The sequence below is a fragment of the Coregonus lavaretus genome, assembly GCF_964263955.1.
Source record: "Coregonus lavaretus genome assembly, chromosome: 19".
NCBI lineage: Eukaryota > Metazoa > Chordata > Actinopteri > Salmoniformes > Salmonidae > Coregonus > Coregonus lavaretus.
In genome coordinates this window covers 18,772,819-18,794,551 of record NC_140006.1, presented here as the reverse complement: position 1 = coordinate 18,794,551, position 21,733 = coordinate 18,772,819, and the positions used below count along the sequence as shown (strand labels likewise).

Sequence of the window (21,733 nt, the reverse complement as noted above, 5' to 3'; positions counted from 1 at the left end):
TCCCGAAAAAATTGTAGGAATCACACCATCAATTTATGAAGAAGCTGTCCAAATGTGACAACAGGCTTATGCTTAATGGAGAAAATAGAGCTAAACATTGTTAAAACACCCCTAGACACACATGGTTTGTGAGAGCTGCGATGCACCCTACTGTGATCTGGGAAAGTGATGTTGGTGCGCTTCCTCCTCCATGAGGGCCGCACCGTTCTTCCTGATTTGAAGCCTTTTTGAAGTCTGTTTCCTGCCATAGCATGCCAACACTACAACCACATTAGCTAATGCTTTCCACAAAATCAGAAATTCTAAATCAAATAAGAATACTTTTTTTATAGCTTGTGTGAACTTATATGGATTTCCAAACCAATTACTTCTGAAACAACTGTTATTCTAAAAATGTTACACATTTTCTTTTGTCTATTTGTACATTTTCAACTGCGCATACTGGGGGGGGGGGTTAGATATACCATTCCATTAAAATAAATCAATAGCAATAAAGAGCCTTTTTCTTTGGTCTCTTAACAATCAATGCTTTTGGTGTAGTACAATGAAAATCTCTAATTAAATGTTCTTAGATAGTGAGCATTGATATTGGCCTTCTATATTTCCTGACGAGCCAACAAGCCTGGTTTTTAAACAGGCAGGTGGTCACGGAGTGTATTGAATGACTTGATTGTCCTTGAACTACAGAAGCAGCATTTACTTCCTATGTCTTTCCTTAACAGCATTCCAAAGGCAGGCTCAGCTCAGTGACATGATTTACATAAATGAGTGTCCACAGCAATCCCCATATGCAGGTCATTGAGGTATATTAGATATGATATTCTCTCGAATGCTGCACTTTGAGGTGTTGCTCATCGTGTTAAATGAATGTGTCATACTTTTATGAAACATATTTTTAAACTATTTTCCATATCTGTCCTGTCTTTGCATCTTATATTTTGTGTGTGTATATTTTGTAAACCACCAATGATTTTTATGGGCAAGTATTTCAGTTGTGTAACTGCTATGTAGAAATCACGACGTGCAGTAAAGTTATTTGGGATCAATCCTTTATTGTTTCAAAACTCTAAATTATTTTACAATACAGTCCTTTATTGTTACTTCTGTGATTTGAATGATGGGTAATGTACAATGTCATCCAATAATGAAACACAGTCACAAACAAAGTATTCCTTTCTACATATTAATATTCTATGATAGCGGGAAGTTTTGTGCTGTTAGTTCTTTTTTTCTGTATTTATTTAATTTGATAGCACAATTCCTTCCCTTTTGAATGAACAAAAAGCATTGTTTTTTGAAAGTGCATTGTCAATGATTGCAATGACGACCGCTTTCGTCAGTCGGCCAAAATGTACATTTCAGTATTAACTGAGGGTCATACTGCGTTGTGAGTAACAAACAGCATTGACTACTTTTCCAACTACAACATTTATCGGGATAAGTAAAATCAAAGACAATATATCAATATGCATGCCATGAACATTGATCCATAAACATTTACAATAAATGTATATTTTCATTTGAATTATGTTGCTGATAATGATACAGTTTTTCCACAAAGAGGACAAATGCTGATAATGAATGAGAACTAAATATATAAACATCCAAATACTTTTGTTCAATTTACACACAGGTATTAATGCTTTCTGCCAGTGTTTAGGGCCATGCCCCAATAAAGAAATAGCGTTTGGTCCACAACAACAAATCATCTGGATTAGAAAGAAAGAGGGGGTTGATGGGATGTTGAACTGAAGGCCAAAATAATAACATGATTATGATCTTTCTTTTCATTTTCAAGTTGATAAGAGATTTATGAATTATGTATGATGTGGGTGTTTAAAACTTTATGCAATATAAATATACATTTTAGCTCATAACTTGGCTATATTATACTTTCTTGTTCCACGGAACAGCTTTCACTCTGTAGAACTTGGTGCCCAAAGGAACTTTGAACCGGTTTTGAGCCTAAGGTGGGAAACATTCACAACATACATGCTCTTAGAAAGTCACCCTTTGATTGTTGATTATTTGATTTGATTTTAATTATTGATTATTTTACCTCCTTTAATGACCATCTATTTAAAGAAAATCTACTGAGCTCTACTACTAGACTATTACAATTACTATTACAATTCATTACCTATATACTACTATACATTACCTTTTTCGCCTGGCAATATTCTTTCTCCATCACTTTTCCAAGAACCCACGGCCGTCTTGAGGCTCCTGATGCTGAAGTAAACATAGGATCTGTCAGTGATCGACACAATAAAATCAATGCTCAGTACACAAACTTTGACATGGGTTACTCAAAATCACTTATCTGTCCAAGTTAATAAATTCAACAGTAAGTTTGCACAAAACTTGCTCTACAAAACATCATTACACAATAACTTTGTATAATTGTCTATTATATATTGTATACAACTTTATACTCATGCAACAAAAATTAAATTGTACATAACTTTGTATATTATAACTTTATTCTATAATAACTTTGCTCCATATTGGTTTTTAAGTATTGAGGCCTACAATTATAAGGCGATGGTGATTGTCTGACCTGGTTTGAGGTCCAGTGCAGTGAGGGACTCAGAGTGGAGGAAGTACAGGGTGGGACCCACGGTGAATAGCACATAGTTGTCATGCCTTTCATCTAGGATGATCAGAACCAAGTCAGCGACCTGGAAACTGAAACGGACACAGGGGTCAACCTTCACACAAAATGGTGCTAGATTCTATATACAACAACAAAAATGAAACAGATATTAAGAGACAAAAATGAAATAAAATATACAAATAAAATGCTTTGATTTGGTAGAGAAAACTCATTTAATTTTTTACAAAGGAGAAAACGTACAACCACTGCATCTATATACACTATACATCAGCACTTTATGTGGCAATCTTTGTATGCTTACTCTCTGATGGCAATTTTCTCTGAATGTCGTGACGACACTGAGGACATGCTTTGAGACATCTACAAAGAGAGAAAGGTAATGGTTGTTAAGAGTGAGTTGATAATCTTTTTGACACTGCTGGTCATGGATGCTTTCCTGGTCTGACTGATCTTTGCATAGCAGCCATCAATAGTACCGTATGTTGTGTGGCGTGAAATGTATTTGCTGGAATGTATACATTTTTGGCATACATTGTTATGCTTTTGTTTAGGTATGTCAGCAATAGCGCTGCAATATGTCAAACTGCCTGTATGATCGTTTTGATTCCCCTTTATCAGAAGGCTTTTGATAGAGGAAGTTACTGTTGTAGCTCAGAAAGCTCTGCTGAACAGGGATAGAAGCATTGATGCTATTGCCATCTAGTGGTGGTGGGGTAAAATAGCTTGGGGTACACTGACAAAGCCTGTCAATAGCGAAATGAATTATAACTGGTTATACACTGAGTGTATAAAACATTAGGAACACCTTCCTAATATTGAGTTGCACCCCCCGTTAGCCCTCAGAACAGTCTCAATTCGTCAGGGCATGGACTCTACAAGGTGTCGAAAGCTTTCCACAGGGATGCTGGCACATGTTGACTCCAATGCTTCCCACAGTTGTGTCAAATTGGCTGGTAGTGGATTTGTAATCCAAATACTTTGTTCAATCTCATCCCACAGATGCTCAATTGAATTGAGATCTGGTGACTGGGGAGCCACTGCAGTAAGCTGAATTCACTTTTATGTTCGTGGAAACATTCCTGTACAATCCTAGCGTTGTGGCATGGGGCATTATCCTGCTAAAAAAACAATTAGCAGATGGATACACTACTGCCATGAAGGGATGCACCAGATTATCAATGTTGTTCAGATATCCTGTGGCTTTCAAACTTTTATCAAGGGGCCCAATGTGTGCCATGAAAACACACCATCACACCCCCACCACCAGCCTGCAATGTTGACACACGGCATGAGGAATGCATGTACTCGTGGTTTTCTCCATACCCTAGTCCTTCCATCAGCGTGTCCAGTGATTGGCTGAGAGAAATTGATGATAAAAGATTGTGAGGGCTGTTTTGTTAAACTTCAGTGCGGCTTTTAACATTATCGATCATAGTCTGCTGCTGGAAAAACGTATGTGTTATGGCTTTACACCTCCTGCTATATTGTGGATAAAGAGTTACCTGTCTAACAGAACATAGAGGGTGTTCTTTAATGGAAGCCTCTCCAACATAATCCAGGTAGAATCAGGAATTCCCCAGGGCAGCTGTCTAGGCCCCTTACTTTTTTCAATCTTTACTAATGACATGCCACTGGCTTTGAGTAAAGCCAGTGTGTCTATGTATGAGGATTACTCAATACTATACACGTCAGCTACTACAGCAATTGAAATGACTGCAACACTTAACAAAGAGCTGCAGTTAGTTTCAGAGTGGGTGGCAAGGAATAAGTTAGTCCGAAATATTTCAAAAACTAAAAGCATTGTATTTGAGACAAATCATTCACTAAACCTCAACTAAATCTTGCAATATATAATGTGGAAATTGAGCAAGTTGAGGTGACTAAACTGCTTGGAGTAACCCTGGATTGTAAACTGTCATGGTCAAAACATATTTATACAACAATAGCTAAGATGGGGAGAAGTCTGTCCATAATAAAGCGCTGCTCTACCTTCTTAACAGCACTATCAACAAGGCAGGTCCTACAGGCCCTAGTTTTGTCGCACCTGAACTACTGTTCAGTCGTGTGCTCAGGTGCAACAAAAAGGGACTTAGGAAAATTGCAATTGTACACAGAGAGCTAACTATAATATGCATGTCAAACTCTCCTGGCTCAAAGTGGAGGAGAGTGACTTCTTCACTACTTGTATTTCTGAGAGGTATTGACATGTTGAATGCACTGAGCTGTCTATTTGAACTACTGGACACCCATGCATACCCCACAAGACATGCCACAAGAGGTCTCTTCACAATCTCCAAGTCCAGAACAGACTATGGGAGGCGCACAGTACTACATAGAGCCATGACTACATGGAACTCTATTCCACATCAAGTAACAGATGCAAGCAGTAAAATGTGACTTTAAAAAACGGATAAAAATACACCTTATGGAACAGCAGGGACTGTGACGCAACACAAACATAGGCACAGACACATGCATATACGCACACGTACACATGGATTTTGTATTGTAGATATGTGGTAGTGGTGCAGTAGGGGCCTGAGGGCACACAGTGTGTTGTGAAATCTGTGAATGTATTGTAATGTTTTCGATATTGTATAACTGCCTTAATTTTGCTGGACCCCAGGAAGAGTAGCTAACGCGGACCCATAATAAATACAAATAGTGTTTTTGTTCCTTAGCCCACTGCAACCGTAGTTTATTGTTTTTTGCTGAAAGAAGTGGAACTCTAAGGTCATCAGCTGCCATACCCCATTCATGTCAAGGTACGACGAGTTGTGAATTATTTTGTGGGTCTTTGGGCACCAATGTTGTACTGGACTGTCAATTGACTAACTGTAGCCCGTCTGTTGCGCTGCACAATTCGTGACAGCCTCCTTTGTCCTCTTTCATCAATGGCCCGTTTTTAACCACTGGCCTGCCGTTGGCTGGATGTCCTTTGGGTGGTGGACCATTCTTGATACACACAGGAAACTGTTGAGCTTGAAAAACCCAGAAGCGTTGCAGTTCTGACACACTCAAACCAGTGCACTTGGCACCTACTACCATAGCCCCTTCAAAGGCACTTCAATATTTTGTCTTGCCACCCTCTGAAAAGCACACATACACAATTAATATCTCAATTGTCTCAAGGCTTAAAAATCATTATTTAACCGTTCTCCTCTCCTTTATCTACACGGATTGAAGTGGATTTAACAGGTGACATCAATAGGGATCATAGCTTTCACCTGGATTCACCTGGTCAGTCTGTCATGGAAAGAGCAGGTGTTCCTAATGTTTTATACACTCAGTGTATATCTGTAAGTAAACAATACACATGGAAACCATGTGAAAAATGAATGTAAAAAAAAATAAAAGAATGTGATTTGTTTTTGGGCTAGAATAGTTGGCTTAAACAATCACATGATATTAATAGCAACATTTCCTCATCCTCTAATCAGCCATCAAAGTTAATAAAACATACCAGTCTTTGACTGAGGCGCTTGTTTTCTTCTTCCTTCATATGTAAAGTCTGAAATATGACGGGAAGATGTTACAACAAACAACTCAAGTGAAATTCTAGAACAATCCAACCCCAACTTCATCAGGTTCCATTTAGATGTCACAGAGGTGTCTACTCACCCTCTCAAGTAACAGTATCCGCTGTTTCTCCTCCGACATCATCAGGATGTTATCGCTAATAAAGAAACAAAGGACCAATAATCAGATCACTTTGGCGACAGCTTTTAACACATTTGAGAATCATTCAAAGAAATAGTTACTATGAAATAAAAAGATTCAACAAGCATGAATATGAATTTGAAGTTACTTCTGTTTGAGATTGCAATGATTGTTAGCCTGCATAAATGTAGTTAACAGAAAAAACTACAGAAAAAACATAACTTACATTTCCCAATCCTAGCCTCCCTCGCTCTCTCTTTGTTATTTGTCCATCCTTGTCTGGCCATCTCAAACAAGCACTTTCAACATTCTTCTTAATCTTTTACACATTAAAACTGACAACATTATTCGTTGACAGCTTACAACTTCTATTCATAAATTGGTCTAATACTTTATCTTCATTATCCAATAAGGAGGACCTTCAAAGGCCTCATGGTCCTCAGTTCCACCAAATAAGTCTCCATACTATATATAATTTGACAAGTTTAAACAAGTATATCTGTCAAAGTTTATTTCTATAAATGACAGATTCATTGTGATGGGAGGGGGTTCTTTTGAATCACTGTTTATTGGACTGTTTATATTTGGAACGTTTGGGGGATGCTTACTGCACGGTGACCATGCTGGCCTCCACAGCAGAGTCCACTCTGTCGTCCTCTCTGATGGCGGCCACAGATGCCAGTCTGTCTGGGTCAGGGAAGAGCTCTGGGGAGCAGGCTCCAGCCCCAACCTCAACTTCAGTCCCAGGTCCAGGACAGGTCCCAGGTCCAAGTCTAGCCCCGGCTCCAGTGGGCTCCAGGGCTAATGGGTTAGGTCTGTAGTAGGCCGAGGACACCAGGGCTGTGCTGCTCAGCCGGTTCAGCTCCTCCTCCAACTGCTTCTTCTCCTGCATGACGATGGCCCGGTCCTCAGATAGCGTCTCTATCAGACCTGAAGACACACAGTGAACATATCAGGATGAATGAACTGCAGCAAGACTTACTTTCAATACAATCAATCAACATATTACAGGGCCAAATGAACCACTGCAACCAATAACAGCATAGAAAATGCAATCTAGTTCCAGCACATCCAGCCCATTAAATGTTAAAAAGGCAGAAATCATTCTGTTCTCTCATAGTGTCCTAGCTGTACGTGACTATGGTGTACCTTTGTCCTTCTCCTGCTGCTGGCTAACCTTCCGCAGCTCCTCTGTCAGCTCACTGATGATTTGTTCCTTCTTCAGCTTCTCTCTCATCAGAACAGTGTTGAAGTTAGTCTGGGGAGGGAGGACATGAAGGCTTTCAGACACCTCCCAGGCAATAGAGCAGCAGTAAAACACAATGAGGCAGTCACAGAGGACAAAGAACTACCAGAAAGGAGACAGGTGAGGCTCAATTGAGGGTTGAGTCATGGCTCAGACAACAGACCTCAATCAAGCATGCTCGCTTTACCATAAGATCTTAGGCTAGGAGGATCACAGGATTTTAGGCTGGTAGCATAACCTATGACAATAAAAATGTATAGAAATAGTAACATTCCGTATTAAATTTGTGTATTTGTGGTGCAGGTTTAAATTTCAAAGGCCAAACAGTAAGTTCAAACGAATGTTAACTCCCAACAATGTGGTTTAACCACATTTCTCTAAGAGGGTCACATAGTCACCAGTATCATATTCCCATTTGGACTGCTCACCAGTAAGACAAGGTCATGATAACACTGTGTGCTATAGTTATAACACACAAACTGCCTCACATACCTGCTTTCATTTAGGGGCTGACTAAGGCTGCCACATAGGCACATAGTGGTAGTAGTAGTGAGGTAATGGAGTATTTTTAGCATTTCAGGTGTTGGTCACTTGTAGTCAGTTTGTTTGTTTGCAGTTGCCAGTGAATCACAATTAGACCTACTTAGAAGAAAGGTAACAGGGGACAAATGCTAAAAAGCTCAAACATTTAGCTAAACAATTAGCTAAAAGCTTTTAAAAAATGTAGGCAAACTAACTACATAGTATAGGATTTACAATGTAGTGTATCTAGATATGGTGCCGCTACTAGATTCAGTGCTGGTCAATATTGACAGAAGAACCCTCTGAATAGGTGTGGAGGACTAGTCTAATAAAAAGCATGAGCTGGCGCACACCCATAGAACATTATTTAGTGTAGAGGTGCTGACTAAAGAGGAATAAACTGTAAGCTATGAAAACAAAAAGAGTATAACCTACCAGTCATTTATTGGTCTAACACTAACCTGTTGTTCTGCGATGAGCGAGGTCTTGAGGTTCTGCATCTCCTCGTTCTTCCTCCTCTCCAGGAGCTCCATTTGGATGTGCAGGGAGGCTGTCTCCTGCTGCAGACGCTCCTGCAAGGCAGAGTCCAGGGAGAGAGGAGCTCCTGTTTCGGACCCCCGACCCTCTGTCTGCACCTTCGACAACCCTGCCTCTCTGTAGCACACACAGAGAGATAGAAAGAGACATACAGTTCAAGTCGGAAGTTTACATACACCTTTGCCAAATACATTTCAACTCAGTTTTTCACAATTCCTGATATTTAATCCTAGTAGAAATTCCCTGTCTTAGGTCAGTTGGATCACCACTTTATTTTAAGAATGTGAAATGTCAGAATAAGTGTAGAGAGAATGATTTATTTCAGGTTTTATATCTTTCGTCACATTCCCAGTGGGTCAGAAGTTTACATACACTCAATTAGTATTTGGTAGCACTGCCTTTAAATTGTTTACCTTGGGTCAAACGTTTCGGGTAGCCTTCCACAAGCTTCCCACAATAAGTTGGGTGAATTTTGACAGAGCTGGTGTAACTGAGTCAGGTTTGTAGGCCTCCTTGCTCGCACACGCTTTTTCAGTTCTGCCCACAGATTTTCTATAGGATTGAGGTCAGGGCTTTGTGATGACCACTCCAATACCTTGACTTTGTTGTCCTTAAGCCATTTTGCCACAACTTTGGAAGTATGCTTGGGGTCATTGTCCATTTGGAAGACCCATTTGCGACCAAGCTTTAACTTCCTGACTGATGTCTTGAGATGTTGCTTCAATATATCCACATAATTTTCCTTCCTCATGATGCCATCTATTTTGTGAAGTGCACCAGTCCCTCCTGCAGCAAAGCAACCCCACAGCATGATGCTGCCACCCCCGTGCTTCACGGTAGGGATGGTGTTCTTCGGCTTGCATGCGACCCCCTTTTTCCTCCAAACATACTCATGGTCATTATGGCCAAACAGTTCTATTTTTGTTTCATCAGACCAGAGAACATTTCTCCAAAAAGTAGCTTCTAAAGCCATGACATCATTTTCTGGAATTTTCCAAGCTGTTTAAAGGCACAGTCAACTTAGTGTATGTAAACTTCTGACCCACTGGAATTGTGATACAGTTAATTATAAGTGAAATAATCTGTCTGTTAACAATTGTTGAAAAATTACTTGTGTCATGCACAATGTAGATGTCCTAACCGACTTGCCAAAACTATAGTTTGTTAACAAGAAATGTGTGGAGTGGTTGAAAAACGAGTTTTAATGACTCCAACCTAAGTGTAAGTAAACTTCTGACTTCAACTGTAAGTAACAGCGAGACAAGTCACACACAGTAGACATCAGGCAGGTCAATAGGTCAAATTAAATACTCTTCATGATTTAGTTTAGGTTTGATTCTTTGGCTAAGAAAGTTCCTAGTGTTTTTTTGTCTTGTCTCAGTGCCGGTCATTTTATGTTCCCTTTAATCCCTTACGCAACATGTCAAAAACATCGGACCACATACAATCTTGACACAGCATGCAGTACACGTTATTGTTTCCCTAAGCGTTCACCTCTGGGCCTTTTTCAGCATGTAAACCCTAAATACAGCTATGTAACGCAAGAAAATACCTATTTTCAATGTATACTAAAGCTAATTGAAGTCAACACAAGTCTGTGTAATCCGAACTCACTTAGGGTCTCAATTTACTGTTGAGAGTTAGAATAATAGAATAGACAAGGTAAAATTTCTAAATTTAGTTGTGCATTAACAGTTTTTCCTCTTATGTTAGTCACTAGCTAGGTTTCCATCCAATTGGCAACAGATTTTCATGAAAATATTCTAAAATCCGCATAAAGAAAACTGTTTTGCTTAAGTTTTGAAGTACCGGATAAAATAAAAAAGTTCAATGTGTTTCCATCGTATTTTAAACTATACCAATAGTTTTGTCACAAAAACTTTTGAGTTATATAGCAAATGTGCCTGCTCTGGTCTTGGTACGTGCGCTCTAGCAACAGCTGGCAGATACAGTGCGGGTAGGCTAGTCTACTTGTTGAGATTATTATTGATAAGGGCGAGAATATTTTTATTTGTCAAATGGCAGTCAAGCATCGATTATCATGTAATCAGAATAAGACGCTCGATATTTATTAAAAAGGAGCATCAAGCTCATCACCATGCACTTTCACCACCCTGTAAAGTTCATCATAACATATTTCATCTGTAGCCTATTAAACTGCATTGTTTCCCAAGTCGTAGTGGGAGGACCACACACCATATCATAGACCCTCCAAGTTTACTTCGATATGATGGTTATTATATCAATATTTGGGCATAAAGGCGTTTCCACTGCCATTGCATAATTAATTTTACACACAAAAAGATCCCACCATGTCGAACAAATAAATTATCTGTCGGCATTTATAAAATTGTACCGAAACTTCCTGTTTCCATCACAGTTGACGTGATTATTTTTTTTTTTATACAGTATGACTTCACTCACATTAAAACTGTGGATGGAAACATGGTTAGTGACAGTCACTCAATTAGCCCATGTCAACCAGATAATTTTTTTTAGATTGGTAAATTAGACTAGCCAGCTATCTAAACTTGTATTAATCATGGTCGAATTATCGACCGGGGTCCCCCATTGATTTTGTTAGTCAGTCTCACTCAGATATCATATAAAAAAACTGCAAACATTTCTCTCCACCCTATGGCAAAATATGTAGAATTACAGGAAATTAGCTGTAAAACTGCACATTTTTCACTCTGGCGTATGGCGAAATGTGTAGAATTTCAGCAAACGTACAAAATTGTAGGGAATGAACTCTAAAACGAATAAATAGTTATCTTGTTCATTACAAGGCTGATGAAATGTTTATTACAAATCACACTTATCTGTTACCTGGTAGCAGCGGTACGTGCGTCTCTCTTACCTTTCTGAGGATTGTTTTTCCTGAAGCTCATTTTCAAGTTGTCTAATTTTGTCTAGCAGTCTTTTCTCCATCTCCTCCTTTTGTTGCTCAAAGTCTTTAAAGGCATCTGGTACTGCAGCCGTCAAGGACTCCTCTTTCTCCAAACGTTCCTGGGCTGCTTGGGTGTCCTGCTCTAATCGTTTGGTGAGCAGATCATTTTCCGTCTGCAAATCGCAGATAACAGTCCTCAAGTGTTGCCTCTGCTCCTCAAAACTCCTCTGCTGCACTTCCTTATCGTCACGCAGCGCTGCCGTCTGCTGGTCGAGGTCTTGTTGGAGGTTCTGCAGCTGTTCTGCGCAGCTCCTCCCTGCGTCCTGTGCCTGCTGCTGCAGGGCGGTCAGCTCGCTGCGGAGCTTGTTCCTCTCTTCCTCGTGCCTGCCCACCAGCTCCGAGATGCACTGGTCTTTCTCTATGCGCATCAGCGTCCGGAGCTCGGCAAGGCCCGTCTCGTACTCTTCGTTCTTGGCCTGCAGCTGCCTGTTGACCTGAACTAGCTGTTCGCTGAGGGACTGGGTCTCTGCCTCTACAGTGGCCTTCCCCACATTGGCCTCCTGCTGCCCCTGCTTGGCCTCCTCGTAGAGCAGCCTCACCTCCTCCGTCTCTGACTCCTTCAGGGCCAGCTCCACCTCCAGCTTGCAGCGCAGGTCAGCCAGCTCGGCTGCCCAGGCCTCCAGGTCCCTCAGTTGGCCGTCCCTCCCTGTAAGAGTGGCGGCGTGGAGGTCTGTGGCCTTGCACAGCTTGTCCCTGTTCTCTGTGGCCAGGCGCTCCATGGCCTCCTGGTTCTCCCGGGCCAGGGTGTCTAGCTGGGCCTGGTGCTGCTGCATCATCCTCTCCTCCAGCTCCTGCAGGTGGGACTGCTCTGCCCCCTCCAGCTCCTGGCGGAGCATCTGCTGGCCACGCTCGATCTCAATGTGGAGTGTCTCCAGCTGGCTGGACAGGGAGTCTCTGGAGGCAGCCACGGTCTGCACCTCTTGGGCCTGATCGCTGATCTTCTGCTCCAGGTCCCTGAGCCTCTGAGTGTGTACGCTCTCCGCCTCGGTCCAGCGCTGCCTCTCGGCCTCCAGCTGGGTCAGCTCCTTCTCTTTGCGCTCCAGCAGCCCCTCCAGCTCCAGCATGGCCCGCTGCACGTCTTTCACGGTGTTCCGGTTGACCTGGTTCTCCTCTGTCAGGGCCTGAAGTTGCTTCTCGTGGTCCTGCTGCATAGAGAGGAGCTCGGCCTGGTGCTGCTCCGTCAGCTCCTCCTCCTCCCTCTTACGGATGGTGTCCACCATGTTGCGCACCTCAATGGTCATGGTCTTCAGGGCGAAGCCAAAGTCTCGCTGCTCCTTCAGCACCAGGCCTCTGAAGCAGTACAGGTCATCTTTGACGCTCCGCAGGTTGGTCTGGGAGTCCTCGGCAGCAGATCGGTACTTCTCAATGCTCAGCTTCAGCGTAGCCATCTTGGAGTTTTCCCTCTCTAAGGTGGTGGTGTCATGCATGCGCTTGCTGTCAATGGCATTAATGACCGACGAGTACAGCGACTCTACCATCATCTCTGGGCTGGTGGGGTCGCTGATGGGGGTGGTCGAGTTTTCGATCACAAACTCATTGACCGCCGATAAGAAGTCTGACTCGGGGCTCTCAGCCAGGGAGTCCAGGTCCAGGGAGCCGGCCTGCTGCAGGACGGGGTCCATGTTGGGGTGGCCAATGGTCTCGAAGTCAAAGGTTTGGGCATCGATGCTGTCCGGGGACAGGTCCTCCAGGGCGGTGGGGTCAGGGAGGGGCTGGCAGGGGGGGCCCGGGATACTGAGAGAGGAGGGGGTCTTGGAGGAGGTAGTCCCTGGGGTGCTGTCGGACCGTGGGGTCAACGCTGCCGTGGATCTCTGAGCACTCTGGCTGCACGACCCCTGGAGGAACAGAAATAAGAGGGGGAGTGAGTGGAGAATATGTAATAAAGGGACAGTGTTCACTGTGCTTTTAGATAATTGCCATTCCATATTCCATTGTAGTTTGTCATTACCCTTTGTTCGCTCAGTAAATTGGTGATAGTTTGAGACATCTCGTCCACACTTGCAGCTTGAGCAGCTAGGACCAACTGTTGAAGCATCTCCACATGCTGGTGCAAAGGCTCAAAGTCACACAGTGTTGGAACCCTGGGGAAAAGAAACATGGGACTATCTTTAATCAATACGAAATGGACAGTCTCCCAGGGTTATTGCACTGAATATTGCAACAGAGAATACAGTCAAGTGTTCACAAGTAAACTAAGCATACAGGTAGTAGGCTTGTTACAAGTAGGGATGCGCATTGGAAATTATTATATTATTCAAATAATATCCTGACATTTTTTCGGATGCCCGGATAGTAGAAATTCTTTTTTTTGTGCTATTGACTCTCATAATGACGCAAATGCACATGGCAGAGGTAAACAGTGGAAATGCTGCTTTTCTCAGGTAGTTTGGCTAACAGCGAAAGAGAAGTCTGATTTTCACCACGATATAACGGATTCTCTTACAAAAAGGTCTTCTGGTGAGTATTTCGCATTGATCTATGTCAGGTATTGTGGAAACTCCATTAGGTGAGCGCCTGTAATTGCTATTTGAAGTGTGGAAAAAAGCACACCGACGTCAGGGCAGACTGGAGGGTTAAATGTGCAGCAGTAGCTCAACAAACCGTTATAGAAACTACATTAACCCTTTACACTCGTGGGAATTGGCCTATATGGATAGGGCTAAATTTTTTATGTTTCTTACAGAAGAAATATGAATAGCATATGCATAGCCATAGTAGCAATTGAAAGGGAATGGTTTGGAGATTATGGGAAAATTATTAGACCAAAGGTGAGGACAACAGTTCACCTGACACAAGACTGAATCCAAACATTACACTGTTGATTTTATGTGAATTTTACATTTATGTAAGTTTCACCGCATTTGTTGATAACGAAATCTGAAAATACTATGGATACATTCCACAGCAGGTTGGTGGCACCTTAATTGGGTAGGACGGGCTCGTGGTAATGGCTGGAGCGGATTAAGTGGAATGGTATCAAATACATCAAACACATGTCTGCCATGTGCTTGATGCCATTTGATTTACGCCGGTCCAGGCATTATTATGAGCCGTCCTCCCCTCAGCAGCCTCCACTGATACATTCCGTAACATGATAAAAATGTTCCTGGAAAATGAGGGGTAGGTGCAACATTAGACAAAAAAATGACACGGGTTTGAGTGAGAGGACTAACTGGTGTCTCCAAGTGGCCACCACCTCTCCAAAGTGTGCACAGTTTCTAAGCAATTTCAATGCACTTTTATGACACACAAAAAAAGTTTGCAACTATAAGTTACTTTTTTGAGCTCTCCTAGCTGTACCGTTGAGGAACTAGAGCAAGCACACTTCTAGTTGTTTTATTTGGAACACAACCCTGCATTCCCACCTTCACACAATTACTGTTGTTTACGCAGTCCAAAAACTGTCCATTATAAATCGCAATCTGGGTCAGGTGAGCATAATTTCAAAGCTTGTTCTATTGCCAACATGGCTAGCTAAGTTATAAAATACGATATTACAGTGTTAGGCTTTCACAATGCAATGCAGGGAAACAGATTATAATTTTGGTGCGCATAGAAAGGAGTGATGAGTGCATTCAGGTACGTGTGCAGGAGAGAATTTTCTTTACAGTAGACAAACAGGCTCATTCTGTTCAGAACAACCAAGGGTATGACGCCATGTCATCTTGTAACTGCACATCAAACAGTGATCATAAACGTTGACCATGTATATGACATGAGTTTTTGATATGGAAATATGAAGTGCACATTTGGACTAACAGGTGTTTGGCTTGCTTGTATGACATCAAAGCTGTATTTGCTATAATCCTCAACGTCTAATCTTTCAAAATACATCCTGTTAATTTACAGCATTTCCCAGACTAAGACAACAAAAAATTAGCAAAAGTTGCCCGATTAGCAGGAGGGATGGAGGCAACTTCTTGTCGCGCGAGGTGCTCAAGTTCAGAACAGCTGTCAGTCAAAGTCCATAGAGCACTGTGAAGTGCAGAGCTCTGACGTCATGTATAGTATGTTACTGTACAGCCACTGCGTTCCAATTTAGGTGTTTATCAGTGCCCAAATCTGCCATTTTCAATCTGTATATGGGTACGAGTGTAAAGGGTTAAACGTTTGTTTTATTAAATTTAGAATTTAAAATGTCATGGTATATCCTAATTTAGATTAGACAACGTTTTTCATTGTTATAATAGGCCTACAGTTGTTTTTCTCCAAAAAAGAACACTTGCTCAAGTAATCGAATACCAACATCCGTTCGGATATTTGATTAACCGTCCCAAGTTCCAAGACATGGTTATTTCTTTACTATGTACGTGAAGGAAACCATGGCCTACCTGAGGAAAGGCTGCACCTCTGTAGGACAACAGGTCTTTAAGTACTGCAGGTCACCAAGGGAAATATCTGGAAGCTCAAAGTCAAACTTTCTGGGCTTTCGTGTCTACACAATAAAAGAAAGATAGACAACAAAAACAAGAGAGAAATGGGTCGGATTATAATATTTTGGAAATGAAATGGATGTTCATCGAACACAGCAAATGACTGACTACTTACGCAAAATGAAGTGGGGGGCCATGAGTCAAGTCCTCTAAACAATCGATTTCGGAGAAAAGATTTCCCTGCAAAGAGGATCACATAGCATTATGTCTGCTCATTGGTTGGTTTGAATTGATGTATGTTAATTTCAGAGGGGATACTCGTAAAAGATCACCAAATAGGAGTTTAAAAAAATTATGGAACTTACTGAATAACTTGCCAAACGTTTCCCTTTTATACTTCTCAGTCTCATAGAGATGCTTTCCATCCTTCACGAGAGCACAGGCCCACTGAGGAGAGATAACAGCAGAATTTAGACAGTTTTTCCTCCAATTGTTTGAGTTCCTTGTATATCAGTAGGTCTGGCTGGAGGTTGAGGCTTGTGTTACAGTAGGTCTTCAAGTAGGGACTGAAGAGAGACTTGGGTTGGCTTTGAGTTTTGAAAAGGGGTCATGTGCTCTGACTGACCTCTCTGTAGTGGCCTATGAAGAGCTTCCTGCGGACCACCTCCACTACAGCCAGGCAGTACATCTGAGGCACGGTGCTGAGGGCGTCCACCACCCGGACCCTCTCCCTCAGCTCTGTCAACAGCCTCAGCAGGGCCTGCAGCTTCTCCCCATCCTGGTCTGCGTGCAGCATCACGTAGCAGCACCATCTACATTCACAGTGGTTAGGGTCAGTGTTACCTTAGCTTGCATATATAGAAAAGTGATTTACATGGCTTGTATGTGACCAGTTATGGTGAATTTATTGGAGTGATTTTGGTTCGTTGCATTGCTCAAAAGGAATAAAGATGCACCAAGAGAGCCACAGAAAAAATAAAATGAGAGAAATGAACAGATGCCTTACTTGAGACGAACTTGTAGGTTGTTCGCCAGCTCCTGTTTGGCAGTGGTGCACTTCTGTTTGATGTCCAACAGCTTCCTGTGGTTGGTCAGCATGATCATCAGCTGGTTGGCATGACTGAGACACAGGTCAGGCAGCACGGACGTATCCTTCAGGTTCTCAGCACGCTTCTGATTGGCCAGAAATCCCTAACAGCCAATAGATTGACAGGTGAGTTGAGTTGTATTTATTTCATTCACACATTTTCAGCTAGAAGCTGGATTGCATTATACAGTACATAATACGGTATGTGAATGAATAGGCACATTTTATACAGTGTGTTATTCACCATTGATATTACATCATTTAGATCACACTATTTTGCTTACCTGAGCAAGTTCCTTCTGTTCATTGACCAACTTTTTACAGCTCGCTATCATTTGGTCTAGAGCGTATAACCTGTCCTCAAGTCCTTTGATGGCTTTCATGTTCTGATTATCCAGTTTGGCAATCGTGTCTCGACATTCCACCAAGAATGGTTGAATGACACGTGGGTCGAGCTGAAATAGAAAGGACGTTTACATTATGGTTCCATTTTGTCTGTGTTTCTTTGCACTTTACAACCAAGACATATCACCGAATAGACTATCATAAATGAATTTACACCCACTGTTTAGTAGTCATGGCAAGGCCACTGACAGAGACCAATTCAGCCACACAGAAACAAAGAGAAAAACACAATAGAGAAGACAGACACAAACATACAACAGCGACTCACCCTATTGATGGAGTCAAAGCATTTCCTCACGACTGACTCCACGTCATTGGGCCTGTCTTGAACGTTGATCCAGTCCAGCAGTGTGACGTTAAAGGACAGGGGGTTTGCCCTCTCTGGAGAGTCTGCCTCCTGCAGGGCTGTCCTCAGCCCACTACTGTTCGTCATCTCACTGCTTTCCTGGTCTTCGGCGGTGTCGGGCGAGCCCCCCGCCCCCGGAGCAGAGAACGATGCAGGGAGCTTGGTGGGGGTGGGGCAGAGCACCGAGTCGGTGGACTTCTCCTCCTCCTCTGTCTCGTCAGAGTCCTTGTTTGGAGTGGAGCAGGACTTCTCTATGCATTCTTTGTAGCTGTGGCGGGTCAGACACTCCAGCAGGGGGATCTTGGCCATGACTGAAACTGCTGTCCCCAGTCTAAAAAAGTACATGCCAAATGTCAGTTTACACCCATAGAATTTAGATTTACATCTTTGGATACAGCTCACATGTGGCACAGTCTTTGGATACAGATTAATGAAGGGAAGTGTGGCACAGAGGAGATAGAGAGAGATAAGGGGGAGAGGGAGAATGGAAGAGAGAAATAGAAAAGGAAACTTAATTAGCTGACAATTCAAAACGTGCCAGTGTGGTACGCCACACACATGCAAAAATCTCTAACCTGATACGGCACATTATCTGCGAGAAATATTTATTTAACCTGAATAATTAATTGAAATTGAACCTATTGCCTATACTGTCACAGTAGGACAATCCATCCATCCATCTACTCGTTTCATTCATAACACCCCCTTTCAATTGCATTGGACTTAATATTTATGCAGGGGGTCACTTACTTTGTCAGTTTCAATTTGATGTCCTCAAAGTCTTGTTGATAATTAATGTACGCCGTGTCAAATTGCCACAGTAGCTTCTGATAAGACAGGGTACAGTCATCCAGGTTTGCCATGATAGCAGCCCAACCTTGGTGTTGGAGGTGTTCATCGTGAACCAGGCGTTCGCAGAAAGAGCAAAGTTTCTTGGCGACTTCAAACATTTCCTGGAGAAGCATAAGAAAGTGATTCAGAAGTTAGAACACACTAGAAATGCCAAAACAATCATACGTTTCATTAGCTTTCCTTATTTGAATACATTGAGAACATTACATTTTCATATCCTATTTTAATGTTGTAGCATGGTGACTGACACATGGTACAGCAACATCGATGGCTTATTTTGAGAAAGTAGTAAGTGGACCAGAAACAAACAAAACATTTACCACAGCAAGTTGTGTTCGCGAGGCAACGGTGTGAAAGACTGCTGGCATCATTAATGACTCCTCCACCTTGAGCTCCATCTCATTCTCAATAGAGAAGGTGGTTTTAAGGATCGTCGGAGCCCGGTCACACAAAATCATCTCTTTGTTGAACAGGAATATGGGGTTGGTGTCCTGGGCAACAAAAACACAATCTGTCAAGACTCTTGAGCTGAACACATCTAGAATAATAATGATCTTTTTTTTCCTCAACGTCTTGCACAGTGGCTTCAGAAAACTGTCACCAATAATTTTTTAAGTCAAAACCACTTCCTTTATAAGACACAATCATTACAAAAAACAAACAATAATTACAAATGGTGCAAACTTACAGTGCCAGCACTGTAGCTGCAGACTCGCCTCTCTGCAACCATACACTCCCCTCCATTGACAACCAGGACTTGATGCTGGGTTGCAATCTTGTATTTGACCTGGATGGCATGTTTGAGGTCCAACACTCTGCAAGAACACAGGTAGGCTATATGATCAAATTCAAATAACTTTTTGATTTCAGCATAAATGAAATGTTCTGTTTAGACTGAGATCAGTAGAAAATGGCTAAAGGTAATCTGAAAGATTAAATGGGTCTTACGTTTGGACAGCAAGCTCTGTGTCAAATGTCAGAGTGCTTCCATTGTTGACCTGGAACACATACAACTTCATGTTGAATCCTCCAGCGAACTTCACACTCCTTTAGCTTGATCATTTAGTCATTCAACACCACCCTGTGTAAGACAAAAAAGGTACAATAAGTATTGACTTTTGGTTGTGACTGTTTACTATTCCCTACTGGAAGCTACAAGGTCCACCAAATGCATTTATTGACACATAAACCACAGCAACTTACGTTAATTGGCCTGTATCACATAAGGCTAATCCAAAACATATAAATGAAATACAAAACAATCAAGCCTACTTGCTACAAAAGACTTGATTAATTTGCCATTTACCTAACTGTCATGTAACTTCTAGCTACATGAGATTGTATACACGTGTTTTAGCAATGTATTTAAATATTTTCAAAGGTGAGAACTGAAAAGCAGCCACACACGTGGGGCTTCTAGCCGAAACTAGTTATTTGAACTCAACCATATATTTTTTACTCCAATTTTAGAGCAGCTGGCTAGTTGTAACGTCAATATATAGACGTTACTGCTTTGCCCAGCAAAATGATTATCATCCGAAATGTAAATGGACACACTCACTATATTGTAGGCAGTTAAGTGCTGTAACTAACGTTACAGGCTGAGTCATGTTGGCTATTAAATTAGCTAGGTAACAAGCTAACAAAAGCTAACGTCGGCGAAAGAGCATTCTAACGTTAGCTGTTCACGTCGTAAACAAGAGAACGCCGGTCTCACCTTGAAACTTGGCTAGACACTGTCACAAGTAATGGCTAGCTGACAGCTAAATTGTATATTTTAATGACATATTGTGTTGTGGTTTGGACGGCCCAACACAACACACACAAAAGTATTGGGGACATACGCCCTGGGTCAATGAACGCGCTGTAGCAATCTAACGTTCGTTAGCTAGTTAGCAAATGTGGCAAGTACCTGCGGGGATAGCTAACGTTTGCTAAATGGTATGTCTACATTTGAAACATGACCATATGGCTCTCTGACGATCAGCTACGAGGCCTTACTTGACACTGTCGGTGGCTAGAAAGCTTTAGTTCGCTAGTACATTATGCGCTTGCGCAACTGTTAACGTTAGACCATTAGCTAGCTAGTAGCTAGCCAGCTAACTAACGTTAGCTAGATGGACAAAGGAAAGAAGACAAAGGGACATGCAAATGTAACATACATTGATTAATATCGACAGCTGGTTAACGAAGTAGTTAATACATGTATTGTTTAAATCCCTTTGTTTCCTCTGACGGTTTTTAATAGCAGGCTAGCCTAACGCAGTTTCTCAGCAACTTAGTTAGTTAGTTTAGCTAACGTTGGCTAGTTAGCCATATATTTCTGCAAGTTTACACCCCGAAGGGGTCCGTATTTACAGAAATGTAATGTTATAGGACTGACATGTCTAGTAATAAGAAACTCTTCTTACCGTTGTTGTTTACCCCAATCCTCTCCTCCGCCTTGGCGAGCTAGCTGGCTAACTTGGTTTAGCTTGACTGGCATAGCGCTAACGCTAGCTAGTTTTAGAAAGCTAACCGAAAATGTTGTTAGTTAGCTATGTGGTATGATTATCTAGTCTTTAATGTAGCTGACTCAATCTTAGTTTTTACGATCGATTCATATTGCTATCTACACATTTTCATGGGTTCTCAATTCGCTTGTCACTGATCTCTTTTCTTCGCCAAGGATTGTGTAACACCAGTGAATGTTTATTTCAAGTAGCTAGCAAGCTAACACCCTATTCTGCAGCTAGCTGTGTTTTGTTGTTGTGCTTATCGTCACTGCACAGCGAGGTGCATTCTGGGAGAGGAAAAAGTAATGACCATGTTTTGCTGCAACATGAAAAGGGGTGTGGTTTGTCCATATACAGTAGAGAAGGGCCCACAATAGTACAAAATATACAATAGTATCTTTGAGGGACCTTTATTAATTAATTACCCCACCAAATTGAACGACACACATATGGCATTGCATGTAGAGATTGAAGCACTCTCTACCTCTAATACACATTATACTTGAAACCAGATATACATGCAGCATTAGCATGCATGAAAAAAAATGCAACACTTCAAAATCATATTGAAACATGGCAGGCATGTCATTGGATTCAGAGGTCCACAGTCTTTCCTGGAGTGTAATTGCAATCAACCTTTCAA

At 41.8% G+C, this 21,733-nt stretch overlaps 1 protein-coding gene across 2 annotated transcripts; it reads right to left on the bottom strand.

The window, feature by feature from the left end:
- Positions 1-1,027: 1,027 nt before the first annotated feature.
- On the bottom strand, positions 1,028-21,360 carry LOC311146672 (RB1-inducible coiled-coil protein 1-like). 2 transcript variants are annotated; one of them, XM_084183204.1, is made up of 23 exons: positions 21,007-21,360; positions 19,544-19,676; positions 19,284-19,410; positions 18,916-19,086; positions 18,494-18,696; positions 17,666-18,074; positions 17,277-17,447; positions 16,912-17,096; positions 16,531-16,717; positions 16,271-16,352; positions 16,081-16,145; positions 15,864-15,967; positions 13,481-13,613; positions 11,443-13,367; positions 8,507-8,699; positions 7,427-7,535; positions 6,886-7,207; positions 6,239-6,293; positions 6,081-6,128; positions 2,919-2,977; positions 2,561-2,688; positions 2,162-2,250; positions 1,028-1,965 (listed from the first exon to the last, which is right to left on the bottom strand). In XM_084183204.1, exons 2-23 carry the CDS (start codon positions 19,612-19,614, stop codon positions 1,888-1,890), a joined length of 4,914 nt encoding a protein of 1,637 aa, XP_084039330.1. In that variant the 5' UTR covers positions 19,615-19,676; positions 21,007-21,360; the 3' UTR covers positions 1,028-1,887. The 2 variants fall into 2 exon arrangements, with proteins under 2 accessions (XP_084039330.1, XP_084039331.1); XM_084183205.1 differs by having other exon boundaries at positions 2,162-2,232.
- Positions 21,361-21,733: the final 373 nt, after the last annotated feature.